Source organism: Asterias amurensis, chromosome 6 (genome assembly GCF_032118995.1).
Source record: "Asterias amurensis chromosome 6, ASM3211899v1".
Classification (NCBI taxonomy): Eukaryota; Metazoa; Echinodermata; class Asteroidea; order Forcipulatida; family Asteriidae; genus Asterias; species Asterias amurensis.
Genome location: NC_092653.1, coordinates 489,057 through 510,206, shown reverse-complemented (window position 1 = coordinate 510,206; position 21,150 = coordinate 489,057). Strand labels below are relative to the sequence as shown.

Here is a 21,150-nt window from a genome sequence, read left to right as displayed (position 1 = left end):
CTCATGTACAAAATGGCCGCCCTGTATCTCCTCGACTTGAAAGTGGGGTTCTGTTATCATTGGGTTGAACTTCTATTGTATTAGCTGAGACGTGTTTTGTATGAATTCAGTACCAAATGGACCAATGTACACCTTATATTGGTTGATTATACCAACATCCATTGAAGACAGTTTCATTGTAATTAGACAAACAGCTTTGCCAATATTTATTTACCCTCTCTGAGAGTGTGAGGAGCAAGCAAACGTCAACCTCCTCGCCAACCTTTCCGAAGCTGTAATATTATGTTTAGCGAGACACACACGTTTCATCTCACACAAAGTTCATTTAACACCTCATACCACCTCGTACCGCCAAACGCTGCATGCCCCTTAACACAATCACCTCGACCCCAGGGATTTCACGTTGACGCCATTTCAACTGCTCGCTGTAAGTCACCAAGTTGCACTATGGAGTGCACATTGTTAACAACTGACTGCTTCGTGTTCACACCTACGTAGGAACACCCCCCCCCCCCCAATCTCCTCCCAGAATAAAAATTAAAAAAATTGTAAGGAAATAATGACAAAATGGCATAGATAGTTATGGCAGATGTTGTACATTATCTGATATCTAAAATTCTCGTTTACAACGAAAGTGTGTCTTTTTGTCGGTAACGATTATTTAAAATTGCAGTCTGACAATAAAACAGAGTCCGGTTGAATTTGAGGCTTCGGGCAAAATGCTACTCATATGGCATGGTTTGAAAACATAACAAAAGTGGAGTTAGAAATTGAAAGGTTTCCCTTATAACATTGGGGGGGGGGGTCGGGATTTATTTTAGTCGGGTTTACCAATTTAGATTTACCAATTATGGCGCGCTTTATTTGTTTCTAGTTAACCCTCGAGGTCGTGGCATAATACCTTCGCTGAAATAAAACACAATGAAATTGTAATAAAACATACAAATAAAAAAAGCAAGCGCACTTCCCAAATGATTTGTTCTAACTGCATAACAAAGTACGGGAGTGCTTCTACTGCAGCATAGCATCCATGGCTGACTTAACTTGTGATTTATAGAGAGACTACTTTGTTCTTCTTTAATCCACAAACATTTGCCATAAATTATTTGAGGTCATTGGTGTATGATGGTGATAGAACGTACTTCTTTCTCTTGCCCGGTATTCCACGCTCAATCGCACACCAAGTCTTTACGACCTTTTGACAATATTGTTCCCACATTTTTCTTTTAAAAATGCGCTTACATTTTGATGAAAAAGATTTTCAACCAAGGCCTAGGGCTATTTTTCTGTTTGAAATGTGTCAGTTTTCAATGAGTTCCCCTCCTTACGTAAACGGTAATGCAACAAAATTTCTGGCGAAAAAATTTGCCTAATGTGTTAAAAGAAAAGTTGTGCTTAATCGCGTGAGGGTTGTGTGATGCATAGAGGTAGGTGTATTGTAGATACTTGTGTGTCCAACCTGGACAGCTGGCGAGCAATAGGCTTCATGAATATACCTCTGGCTAACTTTTACTAACGGCAGTCTGCTTAACTTTACTGTGGGAGGACTAGACATGCACTACCAGTCACGCAAAAATAACTGAGTCAGTCTTACAGGGAAAGAAAATGAACTGAAGTGAAACCAAAGTGAACAAAACCTGAAGTTTGAGGAACCATGGAGTAGCCCCCCCCCCCCCCCCCCCCCCCCATTGACAAGAACAGTTTCTGGCTGAACTCAATCTAGGGAATAACGTCATGAAAGGAATACCGACACGTTGTTCAAGTTTAGTTTGACCGAAGAACTCGGCAAGTTTACACGTTTTTTTAAAGAACAAAACAAAAAGGTTTTGATTTGTGCTCGGTGAGGGATGAATCCGCGCAGTAGGCCGTGAAAACTTTACTCAATCTGCCATCAATCATAGAGCTAGCCGCGTGACAGGTCGGCCCTACGGCACACTGTTTGCTACCTCAGAGCCGCGTACCGGCTACAACACCCAAAACGGAACTTTTACTGGGTTTGCTTTTCAATGTATTGAAATTATTAAAAATACAACAAAATACATTGAGTGTATAGGATAGGGCCTCGACAGCAAAATGAATGGAACGATTGTATTACTTGTTTCAAGCTTCATATACGATCAACAGTCAAAAAAGTGCACGTGTGGTTGGGTCAACTTGTGCCTTAAAATGGTAGCTTGCTGCCCTCTACTCTATGGGTTGTAACACCAATACCAAAGCGTTTTGTAAAAGCATTGAACACGTTCCTGTGCGGGCAAAATCTTCAACCGATTAAGCGGCTCTTGAATGTTTACGAAAAGGATGGGTGAAGCGAATCGGCTTGGATTCAATAACGTTGTGTATAAAACAGTCGTTGAATAAAATGACTTTCAAACTGATGGTAGAATCATTGACTCTTGATTCTCCAGTGGGAGTTAGGTAGGTTACCTCGCCCCTAACATTACAATCTTTTGATCGTCCGCTAGTTTGAGTAGTCCCTTTGGTCCTTGATGCATGTGTTGGGCGGTGCTGCAACCCGCCATAGGCCCCGTCTTTATAACACAGTCAAGTGTTAGGATACGTAATGAAGGTATTAGGGGTTTTGTTAAGAAATGGAAACTAAGCATCTGGTACATGGGTTAAGATTATGACCTATAATATATGATTTATGAGTGTGTTATAACTTGTTAAAGTTAATGATAATCAATGTCCTTGTCAGGTCGAGCCTTATTTCCCTGGTTTTCAGGCTTTATTCAATGCCGGGTGGCTTCAAAAAAGAATACGATCACTAGGTGATCACACAAACACTCTTGATTTGCTGAGATGTAGAGAACAATGAGTCATTCCAACAGCTTTATTCCACAAACTGCGTCTCTTAGGAACACCTTGCCTGGTGCATGTTTCCCTCCACCCTACAATCTAGACTGTTGTAAGAGGAACATCAATTCCTACCTTCAGTAGCCTGAGTTTTTTCCACTTTACATTTAAGAATTGTTCTTCGTGTAGCCCCATTTACCAAGAGTGGCTTTTAGCCTTGTTTGGGCGAACTTGCAAAACAAAAACAATTTTACACCAAAAAGGTACAAGAATTACCATACCTTCCCAAGTTCGAGTTAGACCTATTCCTTGCCGACACCCTCACTTCTCCCTTCTCCTCACCTCTCCGTCCAAATTTATCCTCCTTCCTTAATTAACACCTCCCTCACAATATGTTACTTTTTGGAATCGAGGTTGAAAGGCTAAACACCGTTCCAGTCATTACACAAACTAAGCATAAGTGATTCGGTGCTTTTGAACTTGTATTGAAATTCAAAATAATGCACAACACATGTTGACTTCAAATTCAAATTGTCCGATTCTAGTCACTATAGATGCTTTTTCATTGAAACCGTGACATACAGATGTTTTTCCAATTAACGCAATCATTGGAGTGTTTTTAGCTTTTGTTGGTTTTTGTTCCAGGTGTGAATAAACAATCACCAGACACAAGATGAAGAAATCAAATTATAGAAAAGATCATTATTGTGTAAATACCAACTGTATTTAATAATGAGCTTGACATTGTGTGTAGCTTTCCCCTGAAGCAACCAGTCGATATTTTTTATCAAGGCCGAAAACCCCAGAGGGCTGAACTAAAACAGTTGATTTTAATTTGATTCTTTTCTTCTCCACTGTAACAGGTTGCACAAAAGAAAAATAGCCCAGTTTAGAAATGGCCTGAGGGTGTAGTCCTGAACGGTGCGTAGCTCATGGAACCGCGTTACCGATCAGCCCTAATTAGTGGTTTCTAGAATAAGGGCATGTCATTTGTAACTCGAGAAATCGCACAGTGCTCATTAAAACTTTCAGTTCACTCGTTTCCTGTTGCGAAGAAGGTTTCTTTCAAGAAAAGAAACAGTTATTTCTGACAAGTTGCTCTATTTCTCTTAATTGTTTTGTTTAGAATTCGGCATTGGAAAGACCCCCCTGTGTGGAACGTTCGGAAATGTTTAATTTACTCTTGAACTCTCGAGGCGAATTCTGGGAAGTCTCACCTGAAATAAGATGGACAAATGAAAGAGTTGGTCTAGTCTGGTTTGACCCGCCTCCGTAAGAAAGAGAATTTCATTGACATTTTGTTTTATGTCACAATTTTAGCAGTCATATTGCCATACTGTAATAAATGGACAAATAGTAGGCGAACCTTGAGTTCACACTGGAAACCACTTTTAATTTTTACTTTCATATAAATTTCTCAGTAGATCCACTCTCGTACATGGCCAAAGCGAGGGGAAAAAAACTACGTGAAAAAAAAATACGTGAATTTGTTATCCGCACACTAACCCCCGCCCCTACACCGGTTTCCGTCCTCGATTGCATCATGTGTCTGCTTAGGATTTGAAGCAATTGTTTAAAATCAGTGGATGTTTTTTCTTAAGTTGCTTCATTTGTGAACAAATTATGATGAGCAGATTTCTGAGATTGATCTTTGTCTGTGTTCATGTTGTGTACATTTGTTTACTGTATTTACCTTTAAACTGTCCAATGCTTCCCGTTCCTTATTCACTATTCAGCGATTCCAACACACTTTGTATCCTAAGCATTTCACACCTCTATCTCACACCGTCTTCAGTATTTGATGCGAATGGTGTGAGGGACTCGTGCGTGCTTCTTAGTACAAAGTCATGTCTTTTCACCTTTTCATTGTGACTCAGAAATGGCGGCAAGTCGTGGTTTGGGTCGTTAGTTTCTCTGGCGGGAAAGTTCTCGACTTTTCATCTTATCGTTACGGTTGGTAACCTTTGGTTACATTGTGTTTAAGTCCTTTCTCATTTCTCGACTTCGATACATCTTAGGCCCATGTTAAACAAGGCAATTTACAGGCAACCAATTCCAAGTTATCACGAAGAAAATACATTTACATTTTAAATGTCCACATATTTTTCTTGGGGATTTTGAGGCACTGTGTATGCACTGTATGCAGTTGGTTGCCTAGTTACCTGTGAAAGTTGTCTCGTGTGTTGAATAGTTTGGTGACCCATGTTGTGTGGTTTCATTTGAGTTAGAGTTTGTATTCCTAACCCGTATGAAGGTTCATCCAGTACAACGAAGCTCCTAGCTTAGGAGTGAAATAATATGTTTTTTGGGGTTGAACAAAGAACAGTTTACTGAAGCGGTATTTGAACCAAAGACATCTGGATTAACTTGCCGGTGCCCTTCCTCTATGGCTCTACCAACTATCTAGCCCCATGTTTGCGCTCTACCTATAACTTGCGCTCTACCTTAACTTTGTTCAAAGATGCCAGTCAGAAGCCATACAACCGTTAGCTACTGTAGCTAGGGACTACACCCAAGCTTACGATACAACATGGGAAGCGTCAGCCAGGGGATCACCTTAAGGGGATGTCACTTCATACATTCAATCAATTGCACTCCAGAAAACAAACTTCCCAATCCTATTGAAGTAGGCTATTGTTTCTGTCAGCTTTACTACGATACAACTAGGGAAAAAACACTTTACTTCAAAGGAATCCGATATTTTTCCCATAAAGCCTATAGGAAAATCATGGTTCGCTTGTCTTAGTTCCCGCCAATTGGTTCGGACAAGTGACCACAGAGGTCCATTGAATCTCAAGTACGCATGACCTTAAAAAACAATTTGTACCGGAGCGTCCAAAACCTCTCGATTTCCTAAAGCAATCCAGGCGTCTCCTCTTAGAGGAAAGATAAAGTTGTGGTTGTTCTGTCATCATTCGTGTCCGAGTTACCCATCAGTCTGTTATGATTGATACCTTGAGGATGATGGGCAAGAATACATTAGTTTCCCGTTGCGTGTAGCCAGGCGGATTTTCCCGTCACGGCCAAGTGCGCCTAGGCCAACGTACGTGATCGTAGCATCTGCCTACCCGTGTGCTCCAAAGAGTGTCAGTGCAAAGCTTGGCAATTCCCTCAGGAAGCTTGGCCGGATGAAGGCCCTCAGGTACCCCTTGGAGCCTGCCTAAGAATGGGACATGGGTGGTTGCGTCCGTGCTCAGGTCTCCGTTAGTTAGAGTCATGGCAAAGGGTGTCCCAGGAGGGTCAGTCCACCCGAGCGTTTTTATTCCAGTGGACGCGATCCACGATGCATGGCTTGCTTTCGAAAGGGGGTAATGGTAACTCCGGGTAGAGTCAGTTCCAGGGGGAGTAGAGGGTGACAAGGCCGCCGTGCGTGAGGGAAGTCTCGCCCGTCAAGCTCCACTGAGCTGCCGCTAGCCGTTCTCGCAAGTCCATCTGTGACCCACTACATGTACATAGCTTCATGGCGATTCTGTACTTAGGGTGCATTTCCGTCTCCCGCAAACGGTTGATTCCATTAAAAAATCATCGTCATTTCAATTTCATGGTTACATTTTCTCAAAATTATATATCTTAAAAATGGCAGTAGATTCAAGTTTGCAGTTTATGATGGTTAAAGCCATTATACACTTTCGGTAAACAGTATTGTCCAAGTCCCACACTTCGTGTATCACAACTTTTTTTTAAAATAACAAACCTGTGAAAATTTAGGCTCAATCGGTCATCGGAGTCGGGAGAAATTAACGGGAAAACCCACTCTTGTTTTCGCGCGTTTCGCCGTGTCATGACATGTGTTTAAAATAAATCGGTAACTCTCGCTATCGAGAATTGATATTGTTTTAATGTTTTCTAAAAAAGTAACTGCATTTCATTGAATAATATTTCAAGAGAAGTCTTTCACCACTTTCTTCTGTAAACCCTGTAAATTATTTGTAAATCTGTGATTTTTGTTTCTGTACCGAAAGTGTATAATGGACTAGCGGCAGTTTCATGAAAGATGCATCGACTGGACATGACTGGTTTGTCGCTCAACGCCCAACAAGTTTTAGGGGCTAATGACATTCATTAGAACAAAGGCGAAGTGATGTTTGTAGTTTTCCATGGAAAGGATAAGAATTAACTATACAAACAAAAATAGCAAACTTGCAGGCACAACCATGAAGTAATTCTCTTTTGGGGGAGTGTTGGCTCTGAAAAGAGCCAGTTTGACCTTGACGTTTAGAACAGTATACTCTGTTCGTCTTCAGAAGTAAAGCCGTTTTACAAAAAAAAGTATTTTAAAATCCTCCTTTTGACACGCGCATTGCATCTCACTGCAGTGTTATAACATGCGCTAATTTACGAACGACTCCTAGCAATTTTGTAAATGTTAAAGCCAAAGCGATACTGATCAATGATGCTTGATCAATATTTGCACAGTTTTTTGTTTGTTCTTTACTTTAAGGGGAGTTGTTTAGAAGCAAATAATAAATAATAGTCACGTTTTAATTCATCTTTTTTAAACTTTGTTCTCTTTTGGTGTTTTCTTGCAGACGGGGCACCAGGCGACTATTACACACAAGGTTATTATGATTTTTTCCCTGGTCACCAGCCGCCACCAGATCACCAAGGTGAGCCATTGGCCTACATGGGTACCCAAGTCGCACAGCACAACCCACTTACAAGCCTGGAGCAACCCCTTCATCAAAACATGTCTGGCCTACCGCCAGAGGGAGCCCAGCAGTTTGGTATTCCACACCCTAAGGATATGAGCCCGAGCCCAGAGCCACCTATGACAATGACACACAATGGAGAAGGATACCGGCATGGTGACGGTAGATTCATCGTCACTAGAGCAGGATTACCTCATGGAGGACCTTTGAATGGGTACGGTAGAGGTATGACACAAGAACTTGTCGGTGAGGTATGGTGACGATAGCCTCATGTCATGAGAATAGACTGCCATTATATAGAACTAAGAGGTTCCAGTGGTTCAGTGAGTTATTACACTAAACACCGTACCAAAGATGAAAGCCCGTTTTGGAGACCTCAAATAAACAGCATCGTAACACGAGGCACTGAAACTGAATACATTTCCACTGGAGGTACTCTGTGTGATCCTCATGTTAACCCCGATTATCCTGCCTCGTTCAACTTGAATCTTACCTCAATGTCATAATGGAATGATCCATTTCACATCAGCTATAATTATTCACACATTGGAAATCCAAACTGAGGTATATTCGAGTTAACTATCAGTCGCTTGCAGCCAGACACCAAAGGTTTTAATGTACGGAATCTCTTCACAGGCTACCATGGAATGATACCAGTGACTTTAAGAGACATGCAGCGATCTTGAATTGAACCGTGAAGGGAAGTTGAGGTACCACCGGGGAAGCCTCACTCACAATAAGGCGCCTTAAGGTTGACTCACAATGAGGCACAATAAGGTTTACTCACGGTGAGGCATCATAAGGTTTGGTTTACTCACGGTGAGGCACCTTAACGTTAACTCACGGTGAGGTATCATAAGGTTGGCTCACGATGAGGCACAATAAAGTTTACTCACGGTGAGGCATCATAAGGTTGACTCACGGTGAGGCATCAAAAGGTTTACTCACGGTGAGGCATCATAAGGTTTTTGAGGCACCATTAAGTTATTTCGTGACATATTCCGCCATCAGCGGCAGTTTGAAGTTGTAATGTATTATTTATTTTCGTCTAACTTATCCAAATATTTGGTGGTGTATCAAACATTCCCGCCAAAACTTGGTGTTGGTCTCAAAGAAACTTTTATTTCTTTAAGAATCACTTTTATTGACGTTATGCCTTCTATTTCACTCAGCACAGTGCCACTTTATGTTTACAACAATCGTTTCAATATTTTGTCTTGTTTACTTGTTGCTCACTTCACTTTTTTTAACAGTCCAAATATTGTATATTTTCTCTTTGAAATACCACGCAACTCATTTGTATAGAAGGGAGGCAAAGACAGGCAAACTAAACCTTTAAGATGTCTACCGTCTTAATGACAAGACCACTGATTTCCCTGTTGCATCCCCCAACCTAGCCCCTCCCCTCTCCCACTACTTTGAGAATGTAACTTTTTAAAGTTGTTATAAATTATTCCAATGTGAACCAATTTGGACCAAATTGACATTTTACTAAGAATCAGCAGATCGTTTGCGTTGTCTGTAAATGCAATCATTCCTTTTTGTTATGTGGTTTTCAGAACCATTCATTCTATTGTACGGATCCGATTGTTTGGTACATGAATTATTGCAACATTTTAGACCAGGTGCAACTCCATTATGTATCAGAGCACGATACATAAAGAGCTAATGTCGTCATTAGGGAATAACTTGAATTTCTATAAAAGGTAATGAGTGATTACCATGTGTATTTTAAAACGGGGCAATTAGGATATGCAAATGAGTATTCCGTTTTTGACTCGTCACAATTCAATTACCGAAAAGTGCAACAGACAAACGGTCTTTAGACATTCAGTCTAATTATTTAATTCGTTTAAATAAGAAAAGCGAATAATGGTTTATGAATCAATAATGGCTTTGTGTTGATTGATGAGTGTTTCAATTCAGCTAGGTCAAAGTAAGAACTAAATGTCAGTGAAAGGTGTCTCGGATATGACAGCATTTCATACACAAAATAGTTCCCATTACATGTCATTTGTTTTTTTTTTAGGAAAGAACAAAAATCATATTAAAATCATGTGCATGCTTTTCGAGCATGACCGCTGCCAAACAATTTCTCTGAGAGAGCGATCTATTTGTGTGGGTTTTTTTTTTTTTTTTGGGGGGGGAGGGGGTCGAATTTGTTGTTATTATTGTTAGTTTTTAACTGTTTTTATTTACATTTTTAATTGTTGTTAGCCTGAACAATGGCAGCAGTTCTCAGAAAGAGTTTGTTTTTAAACCAAGGACTTACTAAATTAAGATGAACCCTTCTTTGAAATGAGTAAAGGCTTAACTGTCCTTTCTAACCATACAATGATCTGCCTATAGAATTTATACAAAGGCGGAAATATGTTTTCCCTTGGTCATACAAATAGACTCTAACCGAGATTTATGGCGTAGGGTACCATTTTGTTTTACTGGTCTAGGAAATTTCAATTTATTTTTATTTTTTTAAATTTAGAACATTCTGCTAGTGGTTGTTGGAGAATCCTAACAGGGTTTCCGGCACCGACCACTATGGGGAGAACGCCGATCATGACATTCATGAAACAGCCATCATGGAGATAAAAACACGAACCTGTATTCATTGACATTGTATAATGTTACTGTAAAACCAGAGAACATGACAAAATGACCGCCATGTCACAACATTAGTTGCACATTTCTCTTTTTAAAACAGTTGATGATCACATCAAAAACTGATTCATCAATTAGACTTTGCTTTCAGTTTTTGCAAACATTTGAAATTACATCTCTTCTTCTATTTTGCAGTACTTTTTGATTGGATATTGTCGTCTGTAATTTCAAATTTCACAAAGTGTAAAAACTGTACTGTACGAGAGAACATTATTTTTATGGTCATTGTTCAGAATTCAGTGTTATGTAGAAAATAGTCAAGACTAAGACATAACGCTATCTTTTGTGTATGTGGAATATATTTCAGTCATGTGATAAACGTCAACCAACTGGCTGTGGAACAGTAATTTAAGCATCGGAGTTGACCAATCACATTTGACTAATTAGCATAATTATGCATTTCTTTTTAACGCAGCAGCTACGTGATTGGTCATTCATTGTGGATGACGTAAGCAGCAATTTATGTGATTGGTTGACAGTCGGTTGTATAACAAGTGTGTCACAAGGTCAATTTAAGTTGGATGATCATAATAATGAATTGTAAAATATGAATATGTAACCTGTCTAGGCGACAGGAAAACTGTATATTTGTGGCCATTGGTGCAAGAAAATAAAGGTATTATTTATGTCGAGTAAAACGTACCAAACGTAAACCATGACTCGTTTCTTTCTTGAATCAGTTTCTTTCTCACTTGATGTATACCGACATATTAATAAAATTAAAAACCTGTTAACATTTTGAATCAATTGCTCAAGGAAGTTGCAAGAGAATAATGACATAAAAACACACTTGTTGCACAAATATGTGTGCTCTCAGATGCATATTAAACGGCTCCTGGCCTGAAGTCTTTAATAATATTTGCGTGAGAAATAACCTCTTTCTCAAAAAACTACGTTACTTCAGAGGGAGCCGTGTTTTACAATGTTTTATACTATCATCAGCTCTCCGCGCCTCGTTACCAAGTACATTTTTTATGCTAAAAACTATTTCGAGTGTTTACCTGTGTCCAGTGCATTTTAACTATTAATTTACCCTGTCAAGCCCGAGTTGATTGAGATAAAGGAAACAACTTTATCAGGAAGTTTCATCAAGAAATTTGTTTTTTAAATATATCACTCTCGATAACTGTATCCGATCTCCCATTATACGACTAGTATCAACCCGACCCTAATTGTTATTCTAACGATGTCGTATTGCTTTGACTTCATCAAAGGGGAATTGTTGCATTTTAGGCCGCATAGTTTAACGATCCGACGAAATACAGTTAATTGAAAATAGAACTACCTAAAAACCACGTGGCCATTGTTTAAAAGAGTTATTTTGAACTAACCAGTGTATTTAATTGGCTCAATCGCGCGGTGTGTTGCGGGGTTTTTCTACTGGTACCACTAGCCCGGTTTGTGGCACTTTGGATTGTAAATTTAACTGTGGCAACTCTGTCCCGGTAACTCATGTATAATTGCGTACATGTACATGAGAGCTATTTAAAGTAGTACCAGTATCTCAACATGATATGCTGACTTTATTTAGATTAATTACATCATGTATAAAGACTAACAAAATTAGACTCACTTTCCGCTTGGATGATCATCTTCAAAAATGAGAATAATTCATTAACACTGTTGCCTTTTATAGGATTTGGGTGCTTTTAGTTGGTCACAGAACATAATGTCCACAAATACACCGTTTGAAGATATTGATAGTTGAAAGCTTCTCTTAAGTTATTACTTGCTGATGAGGTGCTGTATATTCTTTGAGAAAAGAGTAAAACAATGTCAGCAAAATGATATCCGTCTCGGGAGACCAACATTATTGGTTTGAAATAATGCTCTGTGAATGCACTGTCACATTGTGAATGGATGTACGTCCGTGATTGATTCACATGAGAGGTGATCATTGCGACTTAGCAGAGTTCTCTTGATCAGGTTCTTCTTGACTGAACAAACCAACACACTGAGCCTTTGTCTAAATACTATTTCTTCGATCACAAGAATTCCCTGATGGTCGACCAGGAATGGAATTTCATGAACAAAGCAAAATAACAAAACATCACCATTATAAGATTAGTACACGCTGTGTATCTAGACAGTCTTGACTGAACTAGAGAAACAATTTAGGTACTGTGGAACTGGAAGTAACTTCAGGTACAGACACACTTTCATAACGAAGCAAAGACGATCTTTAGGTCTAAACTTGCAACATGGTAAAATCTTCTAAGGTGGTAAAATGCAAGTCGAGAAGCAAGCAGTGGATTGATGTTGAAACTCTTATTGAAGGATATATTATGGTAAGTGGATAGGGTAGCCATTAGAACATTAAACGTATGCTCATGCTGTTCAATATACTTCTCACAGGAATCAATGGCGAGGTTGTGTTGAACATAAATGTTGGAAAACAGTCCGTATCCCGCTACCACTGTTGCATTCTTTACGAAACAAGTTATACTTAAATCAGAATTGCATTTTGGTAAAGTTGAGTTAACAAGTAGTGGCAGGCATTTTTCCTAAATATTTTCATGGTGCGTTGTGACCCAATGCCTAGTAGAGAAGACGATGAAGAAATGTTCAGTTTTAATATATGTTTGGGGGCGGTCCATGGTGGGGAAACCAAGGAAATCAGGGACTGAAACCGAGGTAGGATTCAAGAATAATGCAATCATGTTACTCAACATGGCATGACACAGCCGGAACATGTTTTTAGTGAAACATTGGCGTATTAAAAAAAGAACTTTGTTATCTTAAGCAACAACATAAAAGCATAAATCGTTTTAGGCCTGAAAGTATTCCTTCAAAGCAACTTCATAAGAAACCATTTCGGTATCGAATCAGTGTTCTATACCGCAGAGGTTTGTATGGTCTATAGCGCTAAAGGGGGCGCTATAGTCGCTAGATGTGGCTCTCAGTTTTATTTCAAGGACAGTTTATTGTGGCTATTTTGTAGGTTACACCATGAACGGCCTTCGTATCGCTGATGTTTATAGATAATTATAAGCTAGAAAATACAAATGCATTTATTGAAAACAAACAATTATTTATAGTTTAACCCGGTCTCGTTTACTATTCGCAGCTTTTTCAATAAACATGGAAACACATCATGCCTATAATTATAGGGACTATGGTACAACTAGCCGTAGCATGCTGTATTAATTGTATTGATCAGTTTATACTTTATGTTGTATACTAGTCTGGGAATGGCTGTAAGGATTTTAGCTCGATTATGTGGCTTTTCTCGCAGTCTTTCTTCCTTCACCGGAGAAGAGAAAAAACAAACCTGTCTCTCTCTCTCTGCTGCTGCTGCATGGAGGCATTTCTCTCCGGCCGGGCCACACAAATCAACAGCAGTAGTCTCTGAGGTAGAATTTAATCTAAACATATCCATGCTGGTTGTGATTTTTCAGCTGTAGCAACTTCCTTACCCCGTCCATGTTTACAGAGCCCTAGTTTTGTCGATTTATGGCTTGAGGACTCGTCAGCAAAAGTCGGTCAGGGGGAGGCTGTCTTTTGTCTTAAAGGCAGTGGACACTATTGGTAATTACTCAAAATATTTATTAGCATAAAACCTTTCTTGGTGACGAGTAATGGGGGGAGGTTGATGGTATAAAACATTGTGAGAAACGGCTCCCTCTGAAGTGCCATAGTTTTCGAGAAAGAAGTAATTTTCCACGAATTTGATTTCAAGACCTCAAGTTTAGAACTTGAGGTCTCGAAATCAACCATCTAAACGCACAGAACTTCGTGTGACAAGGGTGTTTTTTCTTTCATTATTATCTCGCAAGTTCGATGACCGATTGAGCTCAAATTTTCACAGGTTTGTTATTTTATGCATATATGTTGAGATACACCAACTGTGGAGGCTAGTCTTTGACAATTACCAATAGTGTCCACTGGCTTTAAAGAAAACAACATCATGATGGTTTCTTTGTGAATGACTTTGAAGCTGTATTAACCTATACGTTGTGTCTAAGACGCATTCTATGGTAACTTGGTACAAAGCTACACAAGGAATCATGTTCAGGGCCTACCGTTTATAGGGTGCTCCCTTTAGTTCAATATAGTAACATTAAATATCTATATTATTGATCTATCAGGTTATTAATTTGTTCAATTAAACTATTGATAACAGTAGCATATATTTATTAGTTCTTATCTCATTTCATTTCAACTCTTTTGTTTGTCTACGATTGTAGCCGGAGGCCAAATTCCAAAAGAAAATTACAACAAAACAATGCGTTCTAAAAGCGATAACACTTGTTTAAGACCCCCAAAAAAGAGTAAAATCCAGAAAAGAAATATATTTTGAAAACTCATGATATAACATTCTTTCTGACTAGAGGCCAGCATGCCTTGTACAAGCTTTGGCTTCTTGTCTGACCCCCCCCCCCCTCCCCATAATACTAAGTTCCGCTAAAATTTTCCCTCTCACTGCCTTATAGTATCGAGCAAGATAGTCTTCCCACTTTAGTCTGACTTCCAATTTGTTTGCCCTTGAACTAATCTGAAACTTAGGTCAACCCTCGTACTCATTGACATTTTCCTACTTTTTCTCGAGTGCTTATTATATCATGCCTGTAGTATAAAAATAAACCTGAAACCTGAATATAATCTTTGTTGATACAATGTCGAAATAGTCCCCCATTGTTTTAAACAATGGTCCATCAAGTCATTAATTATTTCAAGCATTTAATTTGAATAAGGTTTAAGCGCTCATTTGTAAGATATTAAGTAGTTAGTGAGATTAGTTTTCATGAAGGCAATTCATGCCTCAAGCCAAGACCTCAACCCGCCCCAAGCCCCCAACCCGCCCAAGCTCTATTCCCGCTTCACGATAAACCACAAGAGTCTGTTACTATGTGCAAATATAGTTTTTACACACACTAAAAGTGACCACTTTGTCCTGGGTGATTAATTACCAAATACAGTTATCCAACAATACTAAGGCATAAGGGTCTGCCACCTACATATAACTCAATGAGCTCATGTTTACATTCGACGTCACGGTCAATGGCGTTGGTAACCAAACGTAACACACCTCCTTGTTATAGAGGGTACCATCTTGATTGACATGCGCCTAGCGTTGTGATAAATGACTCCTCACAATGTTTACTTTTGGAAACGACTGCGGTTAGAAAAAGGAAAAGAAACTTTATCCTCCGTGCTTTGCCACACCTTTCTCATTCAGACAACTACCATTAGTTCATAGGACAAAATTTATGTTCATATTTAATTGTGAAAAACTGAGACTTTTCCAAAAAAATCAGAACATAAGGATGTCACTCCGATAAATCAATTTGCTGCAAACGAAGTCCTTCACACTCTCGAATAGATTCATAAGGAATGTATGTTAAAGACATTGGACACTATTGGTAACTGTCAAAGACTAAGCCTTCACAGTTGGTGTATTTCAACAAAAACAAATAACAAACCTGTAAAAATTTGAGCTCAATCGGTCGTTGAAGTTGCGAGATAATAATGAAAGAAAAATCACCCTTGTCACAAGAAGTTGTGTGCTTTTAGATGCTTGATTTCGAGACCTCAATTCTAAATCTGAGGTCTCGAAATCAAATTCGTGGAAAATTACTTCTTTCTTGAAAACTACATTACTTCAGAGGGAGCCGTTGTTCACAATGTTTTATACCATCAACCTCTCCCCAGTACTCGTTACCAAGAAAGGTTTTATGCTAATAACTTTTTTGAGTAAATACCAATAGTGTCCACTGCCTTTAAAACTTAAATAAAAGTGTTCATTTCAACAAATCCAATTTATGAATAGAGCACAAAATACTTACATTTGTCAGTGACGTTTCACCATAGACTGGCAGTTCGGCAAAAAAGGAGAAAAACCAGCTGTGATGAGTTGCCAGTCTGATGAAGCCACAAGTGTAGTGTGGTGAAACGTCACTGAAAATGTAAGTATTTTGCGCTCTATTTTTCATTCGCATTGTTAAATTGAACACACTACTGAAGTAAAAGTCGATACCATCGGTTAATGTTTTCATTAGATTATAATGAAGGGACCAAATAGACCTCACCTATAGACCATAGAGAAATGATCAGAGAGTAAGATCTTTGTGCAATAACAGAAAAAGAACATGCCAAGTTGTCATAGTTAGGCTGACTTGGTGGTGTTTGGGTCTACCAATGACATTCTGTTTTAGACAATGTCCATCTGTATAAGAGATGTCATTGTGATGTTAATGACAGCAGCAAGTGTCTGTCAGCAATGGACAAATTTACCATTCACTACAGTATTAGGAGGAATTGATGACTAAATGTGACTTAGAATATAACCAAAATGGGGCATACACTGACTTTAAAGGAACACGTTGCCTTAGATCGGTCGAGTTGATGGCAAAATGTGACTGAGAATATAACCAAAAGAGGACACACACTGACTTTAAAGGAACACGTTGCCTTAGATCGGTCGAGTTGGTCTATAAAAAGCGTTTGTAACCGTTTTTTATAAACTGCATATGGGTAAAAAGATGTTGTAAAAGTAGAATACAATGATCCACATAAACATGCCTCGAACTTGCACGGTTTTCCTTTTTAGCTCGTCCACTAACACGGTCGGCCATTTATGGGAGTCAAATTTTTGACTCCCATAAATGGCCGACCGTGTTAGTTTGCATAGTAAAAGGAAAACCACGCAATTTCGAGGCAACCTTGTGTGGATCATTGTATTCTACTTTTAAAACATCTTTCCAACCGTTTGCATTTTATAAAAAACGGTTACAGACGCTTTTTATAGACCAACTCGTCCGATCCAAGGCAACGTGTTCCTTTAATTGTAGGTGTTGATAAGGGTCTGGGTTAGGGATCGAAAAAGACTTTAAATCAGCGCAGAGCGCCCCCCCCCCCCCCGACTCTATACACATTGTGGTATCAATCACTTCTCGGGTGCTTCGTTCCATACTTGCCATTATTTGAAACAAATATTAAGTCGCTGTAAACTTTTTTAGTCTGTTTACGTTTGTTAAGTGCTGTTTATATTTTCTAAACTACAAGGCTTCTAACCGGTGTGTGACATCAGTCAATAGCGCATTCAGCTATTGTACCTGAACAGCTTTGAAAGAATGGAGTTCCAATTCTTCTCTGGTTCAAACTGTGTAGTACCTCTTGGCGGATAATGTCTTTATTAAAACTTTACCAATAAAATTTTCATTAATAAACTTGTGTTATCTTTTGAATTAAAAAAATTATTTAGGGTGTAGATTTTTTTTCGTCAAACGGCTTATTGTTCAGTTTCTTGTAAAGCGCTGTAGTACCTCGTGTAAGAGCGCTATATAAATGTATGTTATTATTATTAAACGGCACCCTATTTTGTTGTGGTTGGGGTGTTTGTTTGTCTGTCTGTCTGTCCGTCCGTCCGTCCGTCCGTCCGTCCGTCCGTCCGTCCGTCCGTCCGTCCGTCCGTCCGTCCGTCCGTCCGTCCGTCCGTCCGTCCGTCGTCTGTTTGTTTGTTTGTTGTGTTTTGTTGTTTGTTGTGTTTTGTTGTGTTTTGATAATAATTTGTTCGTTTCTGTGTTTGTTTGTTGGGGTGTTGTGGCGTTAGTTTATTTGTTTATTTATTTGGTTTGTTCCCTCTTTGATTCTGAAGTCCACTGCCTAAATTGGGGTGTATTCTTGTTGTATATTTATAGTTCACTGGTCATTTTAACCATCAATCCAACTGTACTCTGGACTACTTTACTTGATTACAATAAATCGACATGTCACTAAATCTGAAGTGTTTGACAGAGTCGTCTTACCGGATTGTCATCTTAGTAATATCATTTCAGATTTCTATTTATCCCAGTTTTCAGCTCAGAGCAAATCTGAAGGAGTTATAAGGGTTTTGAATACAGTCTGTCATCTATACTAATACCTATGACTGGCTATTCTCAAGTCCCACTTCACAATCCTTGAACACTTTTGTCTCTTTTGAGGAGTCTGAAGGCACATCTAATGGACCTTCGGATCTAACCATCTCCAATCTGCCGTTTTTAATAACTTCCCATGCCGATTTGGTGGTTCGCATGCTGCTGTCCAAATGAGAAAATACCGGCATTAAGGGAGGATGCTAGAGACACGCACCGTGGGAGAAGATGATACAAGTCGACGGCTAATATAGTATGGAATGGTCTGTAATCTAGCGGACAATAGACGGCACTGCATGGGTGGTGTCCCATCCATGCAGTAGCCACGCGACCTGGCCGTAGGTTACCTTGGTGACTTATCTCCTTTCTATTGTCCAGTCCTACTCTCATCATCTAAACAGTGTTCGCGTAAGACACAACAAGCATGCGAAGGTTGAGGGGTTGAGACGCGGCATATCTATACGGCCTTGGTTCATCCTCATCTTACTGCTTGAAGATGAAAGACAATTTCCTCCTGGGTGATGAACTCTTTGTGACTTCAATGAGGAGACACTGGGTCTTCTCGGGTGGTCATCTGCCAACTGCAGCGTTCTTCAAATCCCTCCCTGGCAAAGTGTGGTCTCACATTATCCCTTAATACACTAAGACGTAATTATTTCATCGGCACTAACTGCGCGGGCATCTTTTCTTTAGGGGGCACGTGGTGATGTCAGTACGGCCATAGGGCAAGTTATTCATGCTGATTAAAGTATTATTATTAAGGTATTAACTTTGTAAATGTTGTCTGATGACTCTGAATGACCTTTATAGAAGCTGTACCAACAGAGCCAAATTATTGAACGGGGAAATCGTCTGTTGGTGGCGCTGTTTAGAAGGTTGGTCGCCATTTTCAAACGTCATGTTTCACACGCATATTCCTGTGTGTTCATTACAGCTTGAATTATCTACACCTATCATTGCCTATGGATACTGGAATAAGATTCTATTATATCACATTGAGAAAACATGATTCAGCTTGATCGACCTTCTAAAATCAATGGTTACCGACAACTATTAGATATTGACTAAGAAGTTTTCAATTGGGGTTGGGTTGTAGACTACCCTTGCCCTGAGCCTCAAGGCCGCCTCCACCCAACCCCCATTTTGCCCACCTTCCATTCTGGGTGGGTTGTAGACTTGTGGCCATCCTTGCCTGCCCTGAGTATCCAACTTTGCACACCGATAGGCGTACATACATAAATCGGTGCGCAACAAAGTTGCGTCTACAAATTATTGAAGGTGCGTTTTGTTTCTGGAAACTTATTTGCAGACGATGGGTCCATCGTACAACACCCGGGTATATTTTAGGAAATGCCCGCCCGAAATAACTATCTTACTTCAATATGACCCTATAAAAGTACAGTCCAACCAAACCGTAAGTTTATCAACTAACATCGATTAAGTGAACATACATCATCATACGATGCGTGCGTTCCTGCACCTGGAATACAACCAAAGTCTGACGATTTCCAAACCTGACATTTAGACAGGAAACAATACCACGATGTGAGCACGGCGTACTCTTCCTGTTTGATTTGACTTCTACATTCCCGCGCGCCCTGAGCCCGAGAAACCAGGCGGCAAGACCGCGCCTCGAGCTGTGTGCCACGCGGTGGGAACGATAAATATTACGGCATGCATTGGGTCTGGGTGCATGGCACGAGGATGGTCTAATGGAGTTCTGAAAACTTTGTGGAAAAGTCACGACTGTTTTGAGATTGAGGGAAATGTAGAACTGTCTGGAATTATTATTAAACAAAATATTATTTCTTGCTTCTGCATAATAATATAAACTGGTTTATTGATTGAGCTGGCTGCCGACAATAGACCGAAATGTTGCTTTATAATGTTAATGTATTTATATAAATTAAATGGAAAGAAAGCTAATGGCAAAAAACGAAAACAAAGGAATACAACGAACTACAATGACATCGCGATCCATCAAAACACTCGACATTTCAAACAGCCGTCAACTTTTTAAACAGTCGTCAAACATCACGCAACATCCCGTGCCAGGTGTGACGCTTGCTCCGTCACACCATATTCCGGGTTGATGCAACATTTCTGCCTGTGGAAATAAAGAGAGATATAAAAGGGAGACGGTAACTGGCTACCCCGGCGGGAATCAATGGCCGAAGGAGAAATCATTAAACCAACCACCTGCGTCCACTACGAGTCCCAGGTTTCGAGTTGTCTACAGAATATGGTACGGCAGAATCCAGACACAACGAAAATCCAAAACGTTCGTACACTGTGTTTTTTGTTGGGGGTGTTCTCTGTGTGAGGGGCGAGTGTTTCCCTATCTGGGGCACGAGTGTACCCCTATCTTGGGGGGGGGGGGGGGGGGAGGGGGACGAGTGTACCCCTATTTTGGTGAACGAGTGTATTCCTGTTTGGGACGAGTGTATCCCTATTTGGGGGACGAGTGTTTCCCTTGTTTGGGGACGTGTGTATCCCTGTTTGGGGACGACAGTATCCCTGTTTTGGGGGAAAGTGTATCACGGTTTGGGGTTCGGGATACTTATGTAAAAAAAAATTTTGTATATCATAATGGGTGCATTCGATTAGCTTCCCTGGGTTGACCCCGCAGTGCTCACTCGGGCGAGCCCCTGACAAGAGCTAATCGAACGATCACACTCGCCCTCTCGTGGTGACGTCATACACCACGGGTCACCCCCAAAGTGACCCGGTCCACAAGCAGGGCACTGGGGGCTTACCCGGGTGAGCCCCCCCACCCCCCCCCCCCCCCCCCCGGAATGATGTCAAAGCTATTCGAACGCACCATGGCCGACCGGGGTCGACACAGGGAAGCTAAAAACGAGCGCACACATTGTATGGATTTGGGGGAAGGGCCGGCCTGGAGGCTCATGGCAAGGAATCGCTGTATTTCCATACGGTTGCCAACCGTCATGGATGCCCAAGCAATATTTGACGTCCGATTCAAAAAGTAGGTTCAACTCACATTCATCTCAAACAGAAAATGATTTATCCATCATATTAACCTTGAGACATGTCAAAATGATCATTACTAAAAAAAAACATTCATAACAAGACTGACAAATTATAATTATTGCAAACCATTGATTCCATTTCAACAGTACGTGTGACCTTCCTCAATTGGTGTTAAATTATCTCTTCAGTCTGTTCCAGTGTTC

At 40.1% G+C, this 21,150-nt stretch overlaps 1 protein-coding gene across 1 annotated transcript in view; it reads left to right on the top strand.

Moving 5' to 3' along the window:
* The window catches only part of LOC139938974 (LIM/homeobox protein Lhx5-like), a 44,514-nt gene extending 33,787 nt beyond the window's left edge, over nucleotides 1–10,727 (top strand). The window contains exon 5 of the mRNA XM_071934659.1: nucleotides 7,323–10,727. Within this exon, the coding sequence (XP_071790760.1) occupies nucleotides 7,323–7,702 (380 nt within the window). The 3' untranslated portion in view covers nucleotides 7,703–10,727. The remainder of the gene's footprint in view (nucleotides 1–7,322) is intronic.
* The last annotated feature ends 10,423 nt before the right edge of the window (nucleotides 10,728–21,150 follow it).